This window comes from Montipora capricornis, chromosome 11 (assembly GCF_036669925.1).
Source record: "Montipora capricornis isolate CH-2021 chromosome 11, ASM3666992v2, whole genome shotgun sequence".
Taxonomy (NCBI): Eukaryota; Metazoa; Cnidaria; class Anthozoa; order Scleractinia; family Acroporidae; genus Montipora; species Montipora capricornis.
In genome coordinates this window covers 13,196,930-13,214,708 of record NC_090893.1, presented here as the reverse complement: position 1 = coordinate 13,214,708, position 17,779 = coordinate 13,196,930, and the positions used below count along the sequence as shown (strand labels likewise).

General features: G+C 40.7%; 1 protein-coding gene and 16 non-coding genes across 17 annotated transcripts in view; 15 read left to right on the top strand and 2 right to left on the bottom strand.

The window, feature by feature from the left end:
• Positions 1-17,645, bottom strand: part of LOC138025003 (transient receptor potential cation channel subfamily V member 5-like) — a 19,834-nt gene extending 2,189 nt beyond the window's left edge. The window contains exons 1-12 of the mRNA XM_068872217.1: positions 17,437-17,645; positions 15,627-15,806; positions 14,441-14,721; positions 13,448-13,553; positions 11,593-11,862; positions 7,325-7,398; positions 6,785-6,967; positions 6,127-6,300; positions 1,312-1,458; positions 863-943; positions 473-653; positions 64-124 (exon numbers count right to left, since the gene is read on the bottom strand). Coding sequence (XP_068728318.1) covers positions 64-124; positions 473-653; positions 863-943; positions 1,312-1,458; positions 6,127-6,300; positions 6,785-6,967; positions 7,325-7,398; positions 11,593-11,862; positions 13,448-13,553; positions 14,441-14,721; positions 15,627-15,806; positions 17,437-17,544 — 1,846 coding nt within the window. The 5' untranslated portion in view covers positions 17,545-17,645. The remainder of the gene's footprint in view (positions 1-63; positions 125-472; positions 654-862; positions 944-1,311; positions 1,459-6,126; positions 6,301-6,784; positions 6,968-7,324; positions 7,399-11,592; positions 11,863-13,447; positions 13,554-14,440; positions 14,722-15,626; positions 15,807-17,436) is intronic.
• On the bottom strand, positions 1,597-1,669 carry Trnat-cgu (transfer RNA threonine (anticodon CGU)). The gene has a single exon. It is a non-coding gene; the product is annotated as a tRNA-Thr (tRNA).
• On the top strand, positions 2,968-3,040 carry Trnat-ugu (transfer RNA threonine (anticodon UGU)). Its single transcript has one exon. It is a non-coding gene; the product is annotated as a tRNA-Thr (tRNA).
• Positions 3,140-3,212, top strand: Trnat-ugu (transfer RNA threonine (anticodon UGU)). Its single transcript has one exon. It is a non-coding gene; the product is annotated as a tRNA-Thr (tRNA).
• Positions 3,312-3,384, top strand: Trnat-ugu (transfer RNA threonine (anticodon UGU)). The gene has a single exon. It is a non-coding gene; the product is annotated as a tRNA-Thr (tRNA).
• Trnat-ugu (transfer RNA threonine (anticodon UGU)) lies at positions 3,484-3,556 on the top strand. Its single transcript has one exon. It is a non-coding gene; the product is annotated as a tRNA-Thr (tRNA).
• On the top strand, positions 3,656-3,728 carry Trnat-ugu (transfer RNA threonine (anticodon UGU)). Its single transcript has one exon. It is a non-coding gene; the product is annotated as a tRNA-Thr (tRNA).
• Positions 3,827-3,899, top strand: Trnat-ugu (transfer RNA threonine (anticodon UGU)). The gene has a single exon. It is a non-coding gene; the product is annotated as a tRNA-Thr (tRNA).
• Trnat-ugu (transfer RNA threonine (anticodon UGU)) lies at positions 3,999-4,071 on the top strand. The gene has a single exon. It is a non-coding gene; the product is annotated as a tRNA-Thr (tRNA).
• On the top strand, positions 4,170-4,242 carry Trnat-ugu (transfer RNA threonine (anticodon UGU)). Its single transcript has one exon. It is a non-coding gene; the product is annotated as a tRNA-Thr (tRNA).
• Positions 4,342-4,414, top strand: Trnat-ugu (transfer RNA threonine (anticodon UGU)). Its single transcript has one exon. It is a non-coding gene; the product is annotated as a tRNA-Thr (tRNA).
• On the top strand, positions 4,514-4,586 carry Trnat-ugu (transfer RNA threonine (anticodon UGU)). The gene has a single exon. It is a non-coding gene; the product is annotated as a tRNA-Thr (tRNA).
• On the top strand, positions 4,686-4,758 carry Trnat-ugu (transfer RNA threonine (anticodon UGU)). Its single transcript has one exon. It is a non-coding gene; the product is annotated as a tRNA-Thr (tRNA).
• Positions 4,857-4,929, top strand: Trnat-ugu (transfer RNA threonine (anticodon UGU)). The gene has a single exon. It is a non-coding gene; the product is annotated as a tRNA-Thr (tRNA).
• Trnat-ugu (transfer RNA threonine (anticodon UGU)) lies at positions 5,029-5,101 on the top strand. Its single transcript has one exon. It is a non-coding gene; the product is annotated as a tRNA-Thr (tRNA).
• Trnat-ugu (transfer RNA threonine (anticodon UGU)) lies at positions 5,201-5,273 on the top strand. Its single transcript has one exon. It is a non-coding gene; the product is annotated as a tRNA-Thr (tRNA).
• Trnat-ugu (transfer RNA threonine (anticodon UGU)) lies at positions 5,373-5,445 on the top strand. Its single transcript has one exon. It is a non-coding gene; the product is annotated as a tRNA-Thr (tRNA).
• Positions 17,646-17,779: the final 134 nt, after the last annotated feature.

Genomic DNA, 17,779 nt, shown 5'->3' with positions numbered 1-17,779 from the left:
ATCGGTTTTCGAACAACCGGGCCCAGGTTCTCTGTGCAGGTTAGTTATTTAAATTCAACTTACCTTTGGCAAGGGTGGTTTCGCTCACTCTGTCGCCCTCTTGGTAGTACTTTACGCGCAGATTCTAAAGCAATGAAATTAAGAAAGGAGTTTTTCATGACGTGCTTTCTATTTGTTAGATACTTGCGCCCTTTTTGTCACTTATTGGGGCTTTTCCCTTATTTTCGCTAGTTATTTTATGTTTATTGTTATTTACAGTTAACTCCACACAATTTTGACCGGGTAGAAGAGTCCTTATCACTGATGATTTATTTGCTATCACTCGCGATTGATTCTGTTCTTCTCAAGTCTGGTTGACTTGTTCCTTAGGGCGGTTCACTTCCATTTTCTAGTCACGCAATCTAACAGGGAAGGATTACGTGACAAGTAAAAAAGAAGGCAACTTTGAATTACTTTGGTTGTAAGGACTTACGAATCTTGCAAATCTGCTGTGCTCCAAGCGCGTGACGATAACCATTCTATCGATAGCGTATTGCAGCTTGGCATTATTCTTGGCTTCACTGTAGGTATAGCTTAGCTGAGCTATGAGCACATTTAGAAGGATGACAATCACCATGCCCATGTAAGCCAGAATAATCAGGATCGCTAACCAACTGTATGATAAAGAACAGATGGAAACAAGAATTACTACCTTAGTGCTCGATAGGTGCCACCTTGGTTCGTTTGATGACAATTATTACCCAGGAGAGGGGAGGAGAGACAGGGGATAGACGAAAGGAGGGTCAGTGGCTGTACAGAGGTTACCCAGAGAGTTTAAAAATTGTGCAAGTATTCTACGTTTTGGTGAGAGGTGATTACTTACTTGAATTTAGAATAATCCTCTTCGGCAGGCTGTTGTTCCACCAGAGCTCTTACCGCAGCCAACATCAACCAGGCATAATTCCTTTAATAAATGAAATAAAAATTGAACCTTAATAAAAAGTGGGAAGCAGGCAGGCAGGCGGAAAGACGAGGAGGAGCATAGTATTAAGTGAAAAACAAGAACAAATTATAGGACGGAGCGGAGTTCCTAGATTTGGATGGAACAGAGGGCGCTGTCAGCACGGAAATAAGTTCTTGTTGAAGAGTTCGTCGGCTCTCCGGGTTGCCTTGGTGTGATTCGATAGGTTGAATGGAATACTACTGGTTTTAGAAGCGTCTAAGTCATTTTTAAACTAAGTTTAGCACTCTTATGGAGTTAATTAAAATAACAGCAAAGTGCAATCTGGTATTTTGTGCAAGTGCAAAAAACAGATGATATCATAAACTTACATGAACAGGTCTTGTTTGTCCGTAGCTTTCAAAGCCATGTACATGGCACCGCAGAATCCAAGAAACACGATCGCAAACACAACGCTGAAGCGACTGATGTCCCGATAGATTATCTTGGCAAGGGTCTTCGTGTACAAACCGGTTGTCCTGGAAATAAATAGATTTAGTATCACCGGGTGCGGGCTACGGGTCTAATTGTTAAATAAACTTGGGTTCTTTTTCATATTTTCCTAAAGAAAGGTTAGCCCCCGGAGAGATTTGTCGAAAAGGTAAACGAGAGAATAGAGCCCCCGGAGAGATTTGAACTCTCGACCCCTGGTTTACGAGACCAGTGCTCTAACCACTGAGCTACGAAGGCGGGATGACAATTTCCGTTGATCGTACGGTTAAGACGAGGAGAGATTGAAAGATTAAGATTAAGAGTTTCGTTCGGTTAAAAAGGGGAACGATAAAGTAGAGCCCCCGGAGAGATTTGATGGTGCGCTTCAGCCGTGTTATTTCCTAAAGAAATGTGTGAAATCGTTTAATTTACGAAACTTTTGTGCTTGAAATCACAACGGATAGGCTGGCATCGGTGACAAAGGAAGCACTATAGGATGAAAACCGAGATTGATCATGAGAAATTAAGTTCGAGATTTACGTTCGGTGGAAAAGGGAAACCAAAAAAAACTATAGCCCCGAAGAGATTTGAACTCTCGACCCCTGGTTTACTAGACCAGCGCTTGAACCCCTGAGCCACGAAGGCATCTCTTTATCAGCGTGACGATTAAAAAAGCCGTCCACTCCAACTTACCTTCGCAAACCGGAAAAAAAGAAGCAAATAGGAAAGCAAATATCAAAACAAAAAGTTGAAAGAAGTTATGCTTGCGAAAACAGATTCAATTTACTTCTTTTAAACAAAGACGAATAAGAAAGGACCGGCTTTGTAAAGACTCGTGACGGGAAATTCCGTCTCTGGTACAAAGACTTTACCTACATTTAACAATTATTCTATAACGCGCTGGATATGAGGTGATAGGTAACCAACGAGGCGCGTAACCCAGAGTTGATTGTAATCATTTTATATCCAGCAAGCCCGAGTAGAGTAATTGTTTTGTTAAAAACTCCAGGATCAACAATTCTGCCGTGTATTGTCTACTAAAGCATCGATTTCTGCCTCGGTCAATTGCGGTCCAAAACGGATTTTGTCGGCGATTTTTTCTCAGAGCTGCACAAATATTTTCAGCTCGCTTTATTACACGTTCCTTGATCATATTAGGTACAGCAGGTATATAAACTGATAGCCTGTGTCTGGCGAGCCAATGAAAATGCTGGAAATCTGATATCCGTGGTTGAGTTTTTTAATAATCACGAATAATAGCCTGGGACTTATCCACCGGACAAAGTTATCCGGACTTTGAATAAATGGGGCCAAGGCTCAAGACATTTTGATCATACATACATACATGCTTTATTTAAACACGGTAAAACCTTCAGTAAGAATACAATAGCTATAGTACAATAAAATTCAGTACTTAATTACTACAGTAATAAAAATACTGTTTTACAAGGTTGCCGTGTGGGAGCCTAACCCTCATTGTCATAAAATCGATTCACTTCTTTTTTAAAAGATCTAACTGATTCTATCGTACGTAAATTGTTGGGTAAGTTGTTCCAGCCTTCGTAGCTCAGGGGTTAGAGCACTGGTCTTGTAAACCAGGGGTCGAGAGTTCAAATCTCTCCGAAGGCTCTACCTTGTAATTCCTCTTTTTGATCGAAGGAAATTCTTTATCTCGATGTTTCAATCTCGTCCCGTTTTAAGCTCACCATCAACGGAACGTGTCATCCAGCCTTCGTAGCTCAGGGGTTAGAGCACTGGTCTTGTAAACCAGGGGTCGAGAGTTCCAATCTCTCCGGGGGCTCTACTTTATCATTCCCCTTTTTGATCGAAGGAACTTCTTCATCTCCATCTTTCAATCTCGTCCCATCTTAAACGCACCATCAGCGGAAAGTGTCATCCAGCCTTCGTAGCTCAGGGGTTAGAGCACTGGTCTTGTAAACCAGGGGTCGAGAGTTCAAATCTCTCCGGGGGCTCTACTTTATCATTCCCCTTTTTGATCGAAGGAAATTCTTCATCTCGATGTTTCAATCTCGTCCCCTCTTAAACGCACCATCAACGGAAAGTGTCATCCAGCCTTCGTAGCTCAGGGGTTAGAGCACTGGTCTTGTAAACCAGGGGTCGAGAGTTCAAATCTCTCCGGGGGCTCTACTTTATAATTCCTCTTTTTGATCGAAGGAAATTCTTTATCTCGATGTTTCAATCTCGTCCCGTCTTAAGCTCACCATCAACGGAAAATGTCATCTAGCCTTCGTAGCTCAGGGGTTAGAGCACTGGTCTTGTAAACCAGGGGTCAAGAGTTCAAATCTCTCCGGGGGCTCTACTTTATCATTCCCCTTTTGACCGAAGGAACTTCTTCACCTCCATTTTTCAGTCTCGTCCCCTTTGAAGCGCACCATCAGCGGAAAGTGTCATCCAGCCTTCGTAGCTCAGGGGTTAGAGCACTGGTCTTGTAAACCTGGGGTCGAGAGTTCAAATTTCTCCGGGGGCTCTACTTTATCATTCCCCTTTTTCACCGAAGGAACTTCTTCACCTCCATTTTTCAGTCTCGTCCCCTTTGAAGCTCACCATCAACGGAACGTGTCATCCAGCCTTCGTAGCTCAGGGGTTAGAGCACTGGTCTTGTAAACCAGGGTTCGAGAGTTCAAATCTCTCCGGGGGCTCTACTTTATAATTCCTCTTTTTGATCGAAGGAAATTCTTCATCTCGATGTTTAATCTCGTCCCGTCTTAAGCTCACCATCAACGGAACGTGTCATCTAGCCTTCGTAGCTCAGGGGTTAGAGCACTGGTCTTGTAAACCAGGGGTCAAGAGTTCAAATCTCTCCGGGGGCTCTACCTTGTAATTCCTCTTTTTGATCGAAGGAAATTCTTTATCTCGATGTTTCAATCTCGTCCCATCGTGAGCGCACCATCAACAGAAAATGTCATCTAGCCTTCGTAGCTCAGTGGTTAGAGCACTGGTCTTGTAAACCAGGGGTCGAGAGTTCAAATCTCTCCGGGGGCTCTACTTTATCATTCCCCTTTTTGATCGAAGGAACTTCTTCACCTCCATTTTTCAATCTCGTCCCCTTTTAAGCGCACCATCAACGGAAAGTGTCATCTAGCCTTCGTAGCTCAGGGGTTAGAGCACTGGTCTTGTAAACCAGGGGTCGAGAGTTCAAATCTCTCCGGGGGCTCTACTTTATCATTCCTCTTTTTGATCGAAGGAAATTCTTCATCTCGATGTTTCAATCTCGTCCAGTCTTAAGCTCACCATCAACGGAACGTGTCATCCAGCCTTCGTAGCTCAGGGGTTAGAGCACTGGTCTTGTAAACCAGGGGTCGAGAGTTCAAATCTCTCCAGGGGTTTACTTTATAATTTCTCTTTTTGATCGAAGGAAATTCTTCATCTCGATGTTTCAATCTCGTCCCGTCTTAAACGCACTATCAACGGAAAATGTCATCTAGCCTTCGTAGCTCAGGGGTTAGAGCACTGGTCTTGTAAACCAGGGGTCGAGAATTCAAATCTCTCCGGGGGCTCTACTTTATCATTCCCCTTTTTCACCGAAGGAACTTCTTCATCTCGATGTTTCAATCTCGTCCCGTCTTAAACGCACTATCAACAGAAAATGTCATCTAGCCTTCGTAGCTCAGGGGTTAGAGCACTGGTCTTGTAAACCAGGGGTCGAGAGTTCAAATCTCTCCGGGGGCTCTACCTTGTAATTCCTCTTTTTGATCGAAGGAAATTCTTCATCTCGATGTTTCAATCTCGTCCCGTTTTAAGCTCACCATCAACGGAACGTGTCATCCAGCCTTCGTAGCTCAGGGGTTAGAGCACTGGTCTTGTAAACCAGGGGTCGAGAGTTCCAATCTCTCCGAAGGCTCTACCTTGTAATTCCTCTTTTTGATCGAAGGAAATTCTTCATCTCGATGTTTCAATCTCGTCCCGTCTTAAGCTCACCGTCAACGGAATGTGTCATCCAGCCTTCGTAGCTCAGGGGTTAGAGCACTGGTCTTGTAAACCAGGGGTCGAGAGTTCAAATCTCTCCAGGGGTTTACTTTATTGTTCTCCCTTTTGACCGAACAAAACTCTTCATCTTAATCATTCAATCTCTTCCCGTCTGAAGCCCACCATCAACGAGAAGTGTAACAGCATCTAGCCTTCTTAGCCCAGGGGTTAGAGCATTGGTCTTGGAGTCTCTCCAGGGGCCCTACTTTTTCGTTCCCCTTTTTGACGGAACGAAATCTTCATCTTTATATCTCGATCTCGTTTTAATCATTACAATGCTTCACTTGTCACCGACGCTACTTCATCAACTGTGCATGTTAGTGTCTCTTTGAACATTTGGATCCCAAAAAACGTTATCAGCACTTTCTCGTCATTGCGCTGGTGAAACACACATGTTAGAAACGTCATATTCTCTTTTCGGAGCCTGAATAAACAGTCCAAGGCTAAAAATATATTCGGAATTCAGCCTTCTTCAATTCAGTGCATTGAGCACCTGGTAGTATAAACCATGAGCCTGGAGTTTAACGTATATTTTTTGTTGTTGTTGTTTTAACATGCAACATTTACTCTGTCCAACATTAGGGACCTTTAGATCGAAGGACAAGGACGACAAAGAGTGCGAGTTTTCCGAACTGGGCATGCGCATAAGGTTTGGAGCCCGACAGTTTTAGAAGTGCGCATGCTCAGAACGGAAAACTCGTGATAATATTTTGATCAACGCTCCTTACCTTGAGACACACGCGAACTTAAAGAGCCTGAGAAAATTGAACAGATATCCGACTCCAGCCACACTCCACTGAGAACGGAATTGAGAAAACCGAAGAGGTATCACAAGGAAGGTCAAGATCAGACCAAGCCAGTCGAAATAGTTATATGGATCTTTGAAATAAGTCTTCCATTCCCTAAAAAATATAAAAGAAACAAGAAAACGATCGTTCAATTACTGTGCTTTTAACTACATTGCAGGTTCTCCGAAATTCAAATTCCAATCCATGGCTCGTTTTCTCACTGCCGTCAATCACTGCTATGGAAGGAGTTGAAGGATCGCATCCAGTGCTGTGATTTTGGCTTAGTTTGATCCACTTTGCCGACTTCTGTTCAAACGGTCCATCAACTGTTGCGCGGTGGTAAAAGGCGAAACCCAGCCTCGTTCACAGTCGTCCTCACGTGAAATCAAACGTGACGTCACCGGTCGAGCAGATCGGGAAGACTCCCTGAGGGCGCTCTGCGCTATCGCGCTAGGCCCCAAGCTTCGCGCCTCTTGCGATTTAGCGCTTAAGGGCCTGGGAACGAGACTTGGCGAAACCGACTCGGCAGACAGAAACTGTGAATGTAAATTTCCTGTTTTGTATGTTATTGAACTTTTAACACCGTTGTAATACTCACCGCTCTGCCTCGTTGACTTCTTCAAATAAGTAAATCATAAGGAAAATGATGGTGAGAATTTCACAAAACAGGCGAAGGCCATTCGCCTTGCCACTATACTGTGTTGGATCGTCTTGGGTTGAGCCATGAATAAGCGCAAAGGACAACACAGTTAGGAAAAGAATATAACATGCTGTTTGAACGCTGCAAAATATACAAAGGGAGAAAAAGGATTCAGGTTTGAAAAATTAAGTGTGCTTATTATGATCCTTTGAAACTGCAATGAATATGAATACTTCCAGAACGAATACGGCTACAACCGAAATTCGTCAAAACGAAAGTTTAGAAGGTCACATGACAAACTGACACTAGCAACCAATAACCCGATCAGTGACACACTCTTTCTTCTTACCACATTTTGACGTCATCTGTGATCTATTTCTATTGAATCTATTTGTTAAAGAGGTAGAAAAGGGGTAACTCCGCCTCAACTTGCCAGAATTTCAAAAAGGAATTAAAATGAAGCAGTTTTTAGTCTCAAACTATGCTACGGACACTCACCAAAACCACCAATGTCCAAATTTATTCCACTTCCTCATGATAAGCATTCGCACCACAGGGTGCTGAATCGCTTCCTAGGCAAGGAAAGATTAAAGGTCAAACTTAAAAAGTGAAAGTTCAAAGGTCAACCTACTAGCTATTCTGTGTAACGTTATTAACTAAATTGACATCAACGGTATAATCTCAAAAGTTGATAAAATCGTCACAGATGCACCAAAAAATCCACCTTGCGAGCAGAGCCTCTCTAAAACCCACCAGAAACCGTGGTTAAGTCGCCCCAGCCCAAGTTTCTGGGCTAGTCACTCCAGTCAAACCGGTTTAGGCAGCGCGCGCATCATATTTTTGACAAGGCGAAGGTCAAAATCGAGCCTTCAGTACGAAAATCAACATGGCGTCTAGGAGTGCGATCGAGACTTGGCCTGGGTTTGAAGCAAGCAACGGCTTGCGCATACTCAATAAAGACTTACTTTACACGATTTCTGCAGAGCCATTTCTTTCTGGTCGAGTTAAGAAAGGCTCTGTTGCATGGCAGGGTGCAAAAAATCTAGCCAAGTGCACTAATAAATGCTGATTTATTTCATGAGAAAATCCTTCATGGTGACCGTGCAAATATAATAATAATCAAATCGAATGTGCATAATCACATGTTCTTTAAGAATATAAAGATTTCATAAAACTTAGGTTTAATAGGGATGCGAACCCACAGTTGAATGCTTAAAATAGAGCCACGAGAATAGCCCTTATCGGAGGTATCAGCGGTTTTGCCACATGAACGAGGCTATGTGGTCATTTTGTATTGAATTGACCCTTAAGCCTCTTTTGCATGTAGTTTTAAACAAAAGAAAATGTGCCTGCAGGCTCAACTCCAATTAGGACTATTCAATTTCATGTACAAGGCATTGCAATGTGAAAAGACGAAAATCTGTCAAGCATTGTTTTTTTCTCCTTTGGGTACTTTTTGTTGCAAATTAAGGCGGTGGGTCTTTGTAGCTAAGTGGTAGAGTAGCAGACTGAGAAAACGAAAGGTTGCTTGCTCTCAGATTTTCTTTTCCGAGTACGCTCCAGTCAACGATGGAAGATATCTTTTCTGGGGATTTTTTTTTTCAGACACAAAAAGAAAGTCAGTAAATCTGAATCAATGTCCATTAAAAAATCTGAATGATATCCAAAGAGAAAGGTTAAACCTGAAAGATTTCCTTACAATAGAAGCTCATTAAGTGTCTTCTGAATTTACATTCAATAAAAATTTAAAAATTTAAAAAACATTTGAAATGGTAACCAAATGCTAAGAGTTCAAGTCTCTCCGACTGCTGTATGCCGACAAACCCCTTTTTTTTTCCGCGGAAATAAGCTTTTGATTGATACAGAATCAGAAACTCAGATGACGTAACTTTGCCCTTGGTAGCAAAGTTTTGAGTCTCTAAGCAATTTTTAATCCCCTTCTCTTTTTCAAAAGAAAGGAAAGCACTTTCAAAGAATTAACAAAAAAAACAAACTCGCAGACAATATAAAAATAGAAACTCCCAATACACAATAAAGATACCGTAAAATTCCGAAAATAAGCCCCAGGGCTTATATTTTTCAAAGGCCCTTTTCGAGGGGCTTATTTTTGGAAGGACTTGTATTCGGAGGGGCTTATCTACGGAGGCAAATTTGCGTTTCCAAATCGATTGGGCTAGCCTTACAGCTTTGTTTTACTTTGTATTTGAGGGCAATTTTCCAAGTACAAGCTCAAGGGGGCTTATATTTGGAGGGCCGATTTAACAGAGGGTTTTTTGCGTTGTCGCTTTGGGGGGCGTATATTTGGAGGGGCTTATACATGGAGGGGCGTATTTTCGGAATTTTACGGTAATTTATTAAAAATACCTCTTTTAATATTCACAATGGCAAATGGTAAAACTTTGTCTTTAGGGTATTTGTTTTCTCTTCATGGTTAAATATTGTCATCCCTATGTAATTCATTGTTATTCTTCTGATAAATCTATATTTATTACAGGTGTTTTTAACAATTATCACGTGAACAAGTTCTGGCCTTTTTTATGTCCTGGCGTGTGAAAAATTATTGAAGACAATTTCATAGTCGTCACTGCCAACATCGTCATCATCATCATCTCCTTTACTAACTATGCTGCCATGAGTTCTTCTTTGACCAATGCTGTGTTGATTGTCGGCCATTACGTTCCATATCCTTTTCACCGTACTTCCGTTATTCTTGTCCTTGGCAGATTCTCCCTTTTTAAAAATGATTTCCATTTAAAATCAATGCAGGAGGCATCCAGTTTAGTGTTTCACGTTTCAGTGAAGCTCCGAGTAGTTTTCCATTCAGTTATTGACGAAAATTTCTTCAATAATGTGGGGTAAGGGCGTGACGATAGCCGACGGGACTTCAGGCTTTGGGTAAACAACAGAAAAAGAAAAAATAAACACGGATAAATACCAGAACCCCTTTCCGTTGCTTTTGTTTTTCTCGGCTCTTCCTTTCGGTCGACACTTCCACACAATCTTTTGGTTGCTTTTGCTTTTCTCAGCTCCGTTGCTATAGCTGCCGCCGCTGCTGCTGCAGACAAACGGGTTTTGTCTTTGATTCAAAACAGCTCCAACTAATTACTCTTAACGGTGTTCTTTTTTCACTCTTCCATGTCTCTTCCTGTGCTTTTTCCTTTGTGCCCTCACTCTCCAAACCTTAACTTTCTCGTTACCTTCTTCTACAACTGGCCGCCAACGCCCACGTCTTTTACACATGTATAGTTTCACTAATTTATTCAAATTACAACAAGCATTTTTACGTGACTACATAACAACACTTAAAGAAGTTCATTAACACTAAGAGAGGTAACACTATGCTCTAAAATATTAAAATAGCACTTATCGGCAATACAGAAAATACTAACAAACTACAAAAAGGCACTAAGACGACAACTAGAAGGTTAAACGTGAAAGGGAAAAAGAAAAAAAAAAAAAGAAATTTCATGACAAAGGGATCGAATAATGAAACTGAATCTTTCTAGAATCAAACTTCCCAGTTTTGGGTATAACCCCTGGGAGTTTGACCCGACGTTACGGAAAATAGAAACAACCCGAAAAATCAAATCAATTCGAACATTCATACTCAGATCAAGATCCTGCCTTATTTGTTATTACATTTTAGCGCAAAACCCGATAAATATTATTCGCCTGGGACAACCAACCAAACAACATACGTTTCGTTCGCCACGGAAAAGTTTCGGATTTTAATCTTGACTTTTCGGTCAAATGGAAAAACCGCCCGGCCTGATGTAGCTAATATCTTGTAAATCCAACAAGTTACTGGTAGAGTATAGCTTAGAAGAGTCAAGGTTTAAGACTACCTGTCTTGTATTTTCATCCAGGGACCAAACGCTTGATAGGCAATGAAAAGCAGCAGCTACAGATTAATTTCCACAAAAATGCCTTTAACTGATGGTTGAGGGGTAAGAAAAAAACTTAAGTCACCAATAAAAGCAAGTACTTCCTGGAAAATAGTTAATAAAAGGGAGCTCATGAGCAGAATCTTGCCTCTCCCATACAAGCCCTGAGTCACCCTTTGCGAGTATCTTTTTATTTTTAGAACGACTCGAGAACGTCGGCTATGCACGCACTGTCTAGAATGGCCAATTAGAATAGTTATCGTCAAGCGAAGACAAAAATAGCACAAACAATGTGCAAATTGATGTAAATTGAGTAAATTAGACTGCGAGCAGTCTCTCTTTTGCTCTAAATCGTTGAAACGAACGAACCCTTGAAAATGGCTGAAACTGTGGGCCACAAATAAGGGGGCGTTTGTTAGATCTAACCAACGTCCGCGGTATTTTCGACCAGCAGTTTCAGCCATTAACAGTTCAACGTACGCGTTTGCTTCAACGATTCTAGAGCAAAAGAGAGACTGCTCGCAGTCTAAATGTAAATGTGAGTGTACTGCTGAAGGGTTAGTTTTAAAAGTAGAAAGATACGCCGCTGTTAAAGGGAAATGACCTACTAGATCAAAATTCACACTATGCAAACACTGGCGTTACCCAACATTTAAAAATAACGTTGTTTCTGGACCCAAGGATTAGTTAATGAATGAAGGGGGTAGTTTCTAAAAAAACTGTGGTGCTGCGTCGTCAACGGAGTTGATAATGTAAATTGGCCACCGTACAGAGATTCTAAAAGCTGACGTTTCGAGCGTTAGCCCTTCGTCAGAGCTAATCAAGGATTAGTTAAACGAGTTAAGAATTCATCTAAATACCATGTCAACCCTTATACTCTACCTTGTCTTCACTCTCAGCGATACGCCGAAGACAAGATACGGACTTTGGGTTGAACATTTCATTGATGGTGTTCTCGTCAATCTTTGGCAGCCTTCCTTGATCATCTGTCTCCAACACGTGATATACAAAGTCATAATTCAGTGGATCATCCGGGACACTGCTCCACGCACGCTCAATGCGGTCACTGGTCTCACCAAGTTCTCGAGTTTTCTCAGGCAGGTAGGGCCAATGAGGGTTGACAAGGCGATCTAGAACAGCGTTGACTGTTTTCTTAAAGGCAAAAAAGCGTTTTAGGCATTAGAACAGAAACATGTGGGAAAATTCAGTCTACTTTCTTCTCTAGCGTGAATTTAACCCTACCCAACTTAAATAGTCAATAATTATCAATATTTATGATAATAAATTAAGGGCCCATATGGACTTTTTAAGGTGTGCTATCTGGGCTCTTGGTCCTTGTTACACTTGAGGCAACAGTGAGAAATATTGAGTCTCCTCTTTCCCCACCTGGGATCAACACGGTTGTCCTGTAATCATAAGAGGGCATTAGGGAGAGGGGGGAGGGGTTGATACTGAATTCATGGGTCGACTGGGGCAAAGGCCTGGCAAGCCCGTCTCGCAGTGTAACGACTGCTATGGAAACTAGAAATAAATGCAAGGACGGGTGTTTGGCCAGCAAGAAAATCAGAAGGCAGTGTGAAAACGCCAAACTGAATGCAGACAAAAGGGCAAAAACAGCTACATCTGTGGGGAAATTCAATGTGTGCTGTGTTTGAAGGAGGGAAGCCGGGGCAGTTTGTTAAAGAATTGGAGCGTTATCAACCAGATAACCTTGGAATAAGTGAAAACGAGGAAGGCCATTTAAAATCTGATGAACATTGAGTTCTATACTCAGGAGGAAAATGCCATGAGAAAAGTGTAGGAGTGATAGTTAGTAATTTTGAACACTTGAAAAATTCTGAGATTTAGTGGTCCTGTGGTTAGCACCTTGCACCTGCATGTGGACGCACCAGGTTCAAATAATCCCTTTTAGTATAAACCACACAGGTGAATAGTGCTCTCCGAGCGCGCTGATTGGCTAACTCGGAGGTGATTGTCCAAGTACTATTCACCTCCGAGTAGCCAGCGCACAAGATTTGAAACTCTCTACTGGATTTTACAAAAATAAAGTTTTTTGGTTCCTTTTTTATTAAACCTGTGTAGTACATACTAAAACAATTATTCACCTCAGTGTTGGTGAAAGTGGTGGATATTTACCTCGCTACTTTGCGGCTGGGTAAATATCCACCACTATTCACCTCCCCTTTGGTGAATAATTGTTAATTAACCACTGGCTGCATTTGCCTATGGTGGTTGTGAATTCAACTCTACTTCATAAATAGCCCACAAAATTAACTGGAGCCCTCTCTGTCCAGTTATGTAGCAGGGCCATAATTTAATATCAGAAATGTATGACTACCTTCGTTAAATAAATACTTAATATCTTTGTTATTATTGTAGCATAGGTTTGAATCTCAGAAGTAATTTCATGTTTTACTTGTTTCTGCACTGTTTCACTCGGAGCTTTATGATCAGCTTCTAAGGTTTGAGGTTAGGGTGGTCAGAGGCAAATGAAAAACAATCTGTGACTATATATTGCTCGCATTCTTTGTGCCAAGTGCTTGTTTGATTCTATGGGTCTTCTGTTAAGTTTGGCCAAAAGTTAGTGATTTTATTCTGAGTCTTACAACGCTTCAAAATCTGTAAAGTGCTGTATGATTTTCAGAAATAAATGCCTAAATCAACTGGGTCATTATTAAATTAAGACAAGCTCCTTCACTCAGGGCATCTGGTGGGCAGCCAACAAAACTTGTTTTACCTTCATGTTGTGTTGGCCTGTCTCCTGACTTTTATGGCTGATAAAATGACCAAAATTAAACTTTGCTCGCTCTAGGTCAGCATTGTACAAGAAAAGCTCATACACCCTGACAAAATACAACAAAAAGCAATTTCAAACATGATTATTTTCACAACATGATTTTACCGCTTAACTTCTTGTATTTATCAACTGATGCTATCAAATTTCTATGTTTTAAACACCTAACAACATATACCACTATAGTTTTCTTCGAAAGTCAGCTGCATCTCTTTACTATTTAATTTTTGATTAATTGATTGTTTGATTGATCAGCTTATTTACCCCTCTTGCAGCTACAGCTCAATTATAAGGGCACCAGCAACTATATTATTGATATTTATAAGTACAAAAATTGTTCATTCGTTCAGTCCTGGCAACTACTTTAACACCGCTATTAACAACAGAGCCAGAGGGAAGAGAATACTCGTGGTGGGTTTTGGGGGGAGTGGGTATTATGTTTGAAAGAAAACCTTTATCCTGGAAAGTCTCCATTATTTATTTTTCCAACCTTTGACTGAGTGGCAGCAAGCCTGAACAGCTAAGGGCTACATCATATGGCAGCCCAAGGAAAATGATATTAAATGCCCTCTTTTGTATCTCTCAGATTTGTATTGCTCAGATAAGCCAGAAGGTCTGCCCAGATAGGCGCTGCAAATATAATTACTTTCCCTTTTGTACAGCATAACATGAACACCTTACACATGATCCATGCAGTAACTGCATGGATCAGAAGAAAGACTAAACAAACAAAAAGTGACCAATAATATGAAGTGGGAAATTCAAGTTCCAAAAGCTGGCCACAAAGTCACTCAGCTACACCTGCTCTTGTCGCTACCATGATAATAATTCATTAATTTTATCTGCTACCAAGATGAACAATGAACTTTATTGCTTTTCCAAAGTGGAGTGATAACAATAATAATAATAATATCATAAATTTGCCATATAACCCACCAGTCATGTTTCATTTGTGATATGAGATAAGCTGCTGTTTCATCCTTGTAAGAAATCAATGCCTTTTCAACTGGCAAATACCCTCTATCATTTCCCACTTGTTCAGTCTCCATATATACCAGTGAAGGATACTTTTCCACAAGTAATTTTGCAACATGCACAAGGTTTTGCTCTGCAGCAAGATGAAGAAGAGTTGGGCTGGCAGGGTCTTCGTCAACACGATAAAATTTGTATTCTTCATCATCGTCTCTTTCTAAAAGGATTTCTGTGAAACGGCTTATCTACAAAAAAGAAAGGAGCCACATCACTTCCATCGCTGCCAGATACATACTTGGAATCTTACGAAGAAGTTTAAAACAGGGTTAGAGGACCCATAGCCTGGATTTTTTTAGTTGGTGGGAGGGAGGGAGTGCAAAAAATGCTAAAGCAGACCAAACTATAATAACATTGCAGTCATACGACTTCTTTAACACTTGCAGCTTCCCAGGGATTCTGACAAATCATGAGCATGCGGATACTTGGTAAGAGACTTGCTTTGTATTCCTCAAGATCCCAACAGGGATGTTACCTTCTAACTGGCTGGTTCATCCTTTCTTCATTCCATCATGCACTATAATATTTCATGGAGTTTAGCAGCATACAGGTTCAGTGTAATCAGGCATTCTTGTTTGAGGGTTTATGACGGCACAGAATCAATGTTTTCTGATACCATAGTCCTCTCAAATTTTAGCTTGCAAGTAGGGAAGGGAGGTTTAATCCGTTGACTCTTATAATGTAGGAGTGAGACTTCACTAAATTTCACTTTGTCTTACGCCAGGCCCCAGTTGTTCAAACGATGGATAGCGCCATACGCGGGATAAATCACTATCCACTGGATAACTCAATCAGTTTTGCTAGTGTTTATCCGCTGGATAGTGATTTATCCGGTGGATAGCGTTATCCATTGTTTGGACAACTGGGGCCAGATGATTTTACTCATCAGTGGGGGGTGGTAGAGGAGTCAATGGATTAACAACCTCTACAACTAACCCACTGACCCTTAGGAGTGAGAATTAGTAGATTTTACTCTGTCTAATGCCAGACAATTTTACTCGTCAAAGTAAGGGAGGGGGGGGGGGGGGTGTGCTTTAAGAATTAATGGGTCAACCTTTCCTTGTGAAAATGGAAAATACGACAGAATGCATACCAGATATTCTAGACTGGCCACCAATTCTGGCTTGTCTTTATACTTTTCATCAGCTGGCCAATCTCTTATAATAACAAGAAGAGTATCTTTGCCATGTTTTGCACTCAATCGATCTGTGCGCACTTCATCCATAGCCCTGTTCCATGAAATCCCTGCATTAGAGTTAAATTTGTCTTGTACCTTTGAATGAACAATACACAAACCATATAAACACAAGAATGACAATTATTATTATTTAGGGCCTCTTCATATTGGCCTGTTTCACCGGGCTGGCCCAGTTTCCGGGATCTCACCTCACCTATAAATCCTTTTTATAAACTTTTGACGTGTTCATATGAGAGAGAGCGCTTGCTCGTTTGCCAAGATCTCGGTTTTTCCAACCGGGATCTTGGTAAGTGGGCTGGAAATTTTGCCATATGAAAACTTCAGCCAGGTTACAAAGAGGAAAATAATACAGTGCATTTTCAAGATAGCACAGACAACTTTTTACTTCTCTTTTCTTCCATGGTGATGCTTGGAATAGTTTCATTTGATAGTTAACGTAAAGTCAAAACAAATTTGAGGTTGCTTAAACAAAGAAAATCAAGAAATTCTAACCAGGCTTGTTCATTAGATTTCATGCCTGAACGGCAGCATCACCATTTTTCATCTCAGAAACCAGGCTGAAAGTCAGCGTATGAACAGACACCAATTTTCATCCCAGTAACTGAGCCAGCCCGATCAACCAGGACCATGCGAAGAGGCAGCTGGTCTTTCAGATACTGGATCCAAATTAATTAATTTCCATTTTCTTTTGCCCTCCACCATTTAGGTCCCATATAGGAAAGTCTATGCAAAGAGGCCCTTGAAGATACCTCCACAGCATGACATTCTATTTTATTGAACTTGTAATAGACTTCTTACAACTTGTGAAGCTGCACAGAGAACTCACCAGCACCAGAATAAATTAGTCATCTTTATAAGGAATGCAAATTCACACCTACATTCACATGTGCAAATTGCTCAATGATGGGTGAACAATTACGTGTACATGTACAAATGAATTTTCGATTATTTGATTAATTATTATTTCATGAAAATTGATGTGTTTGATGTGAAAGAGGCACCATGCTTTAAGAAGGTTAGAAACAGCTCTCCTTGCAGAGAAGGTATGTCTAGTCAATTGGCGAGATATCAATATTCAGAAAAAAAATCAACGTTTAAATTAATTTGTTATAAAAATCAATAAAGTAACATATTATCAAGCAAATTATTTTGCACAATTAAAGCTACATATTGTCCAAGGAAAAAATCCTTCAGCCGACAGTTCAAGTGGTTTCATTGAGTTTAATATGATTATATTGATTATCGAGTGAGGTGAAGTTTTAAAATTAATATCCCTACAATAACTGCCAGAAAATTCCAACTTGTGTAAACGATTTAATGACGTACACTAGTGCATTAGTGCACCGCAAAAACTTGATTTAATACGAGAATAAGATCATCAACCTCGATAGCAAGTTAAACTTGTAACTTACATCTCATTCAAATGAAAGGGGAAAATATCACTAGAATACTGTGCGCAAGTTTTCTCTTGGACTGCATATTTTTTCTCTAAGATCAAATGATGAATATTTGCAAGTAACCTGGGACCACTACTAGCTACCAAAGACATAAAAATATCGAAGCCCACATTTAGTCATGCTTCAACATAAAATATAATGAGCAAATACTGAATGAGCGCAGGGATAAACACATAAAGTCATCATTTATAAACAAAAACGATTGGAAAGTTAATTATTCTCTTGGGTATGCATAATTGTCATCTCACCTTCAACCAAAATTCTTCGTTGAAGGGCTCTTCCAAATCATGGCGAACATTTATAGGTTTCTTCTCGTCCATCTGGATCATTGTGTAACTGTTATTGGCTTCGGCCATACTATAAATCTGAACTTATACAAGATCCATTCTGTTTGCATTCCACAACAAATATATGTTCTTCGTTTCCACCCTGATCACAAGTCGTACACTTGATCGAAACCTTGATATTTGATTGGTTGGCAGAGTTGAGCCGGAAGTTGGAGTGAACTTCCGGAAAAGCCCAAAACCCACATGTTTTCAGATTCATTTTATATTACCGAATAAGGGAGCCGCTACAAAGAATCGCGTAAAA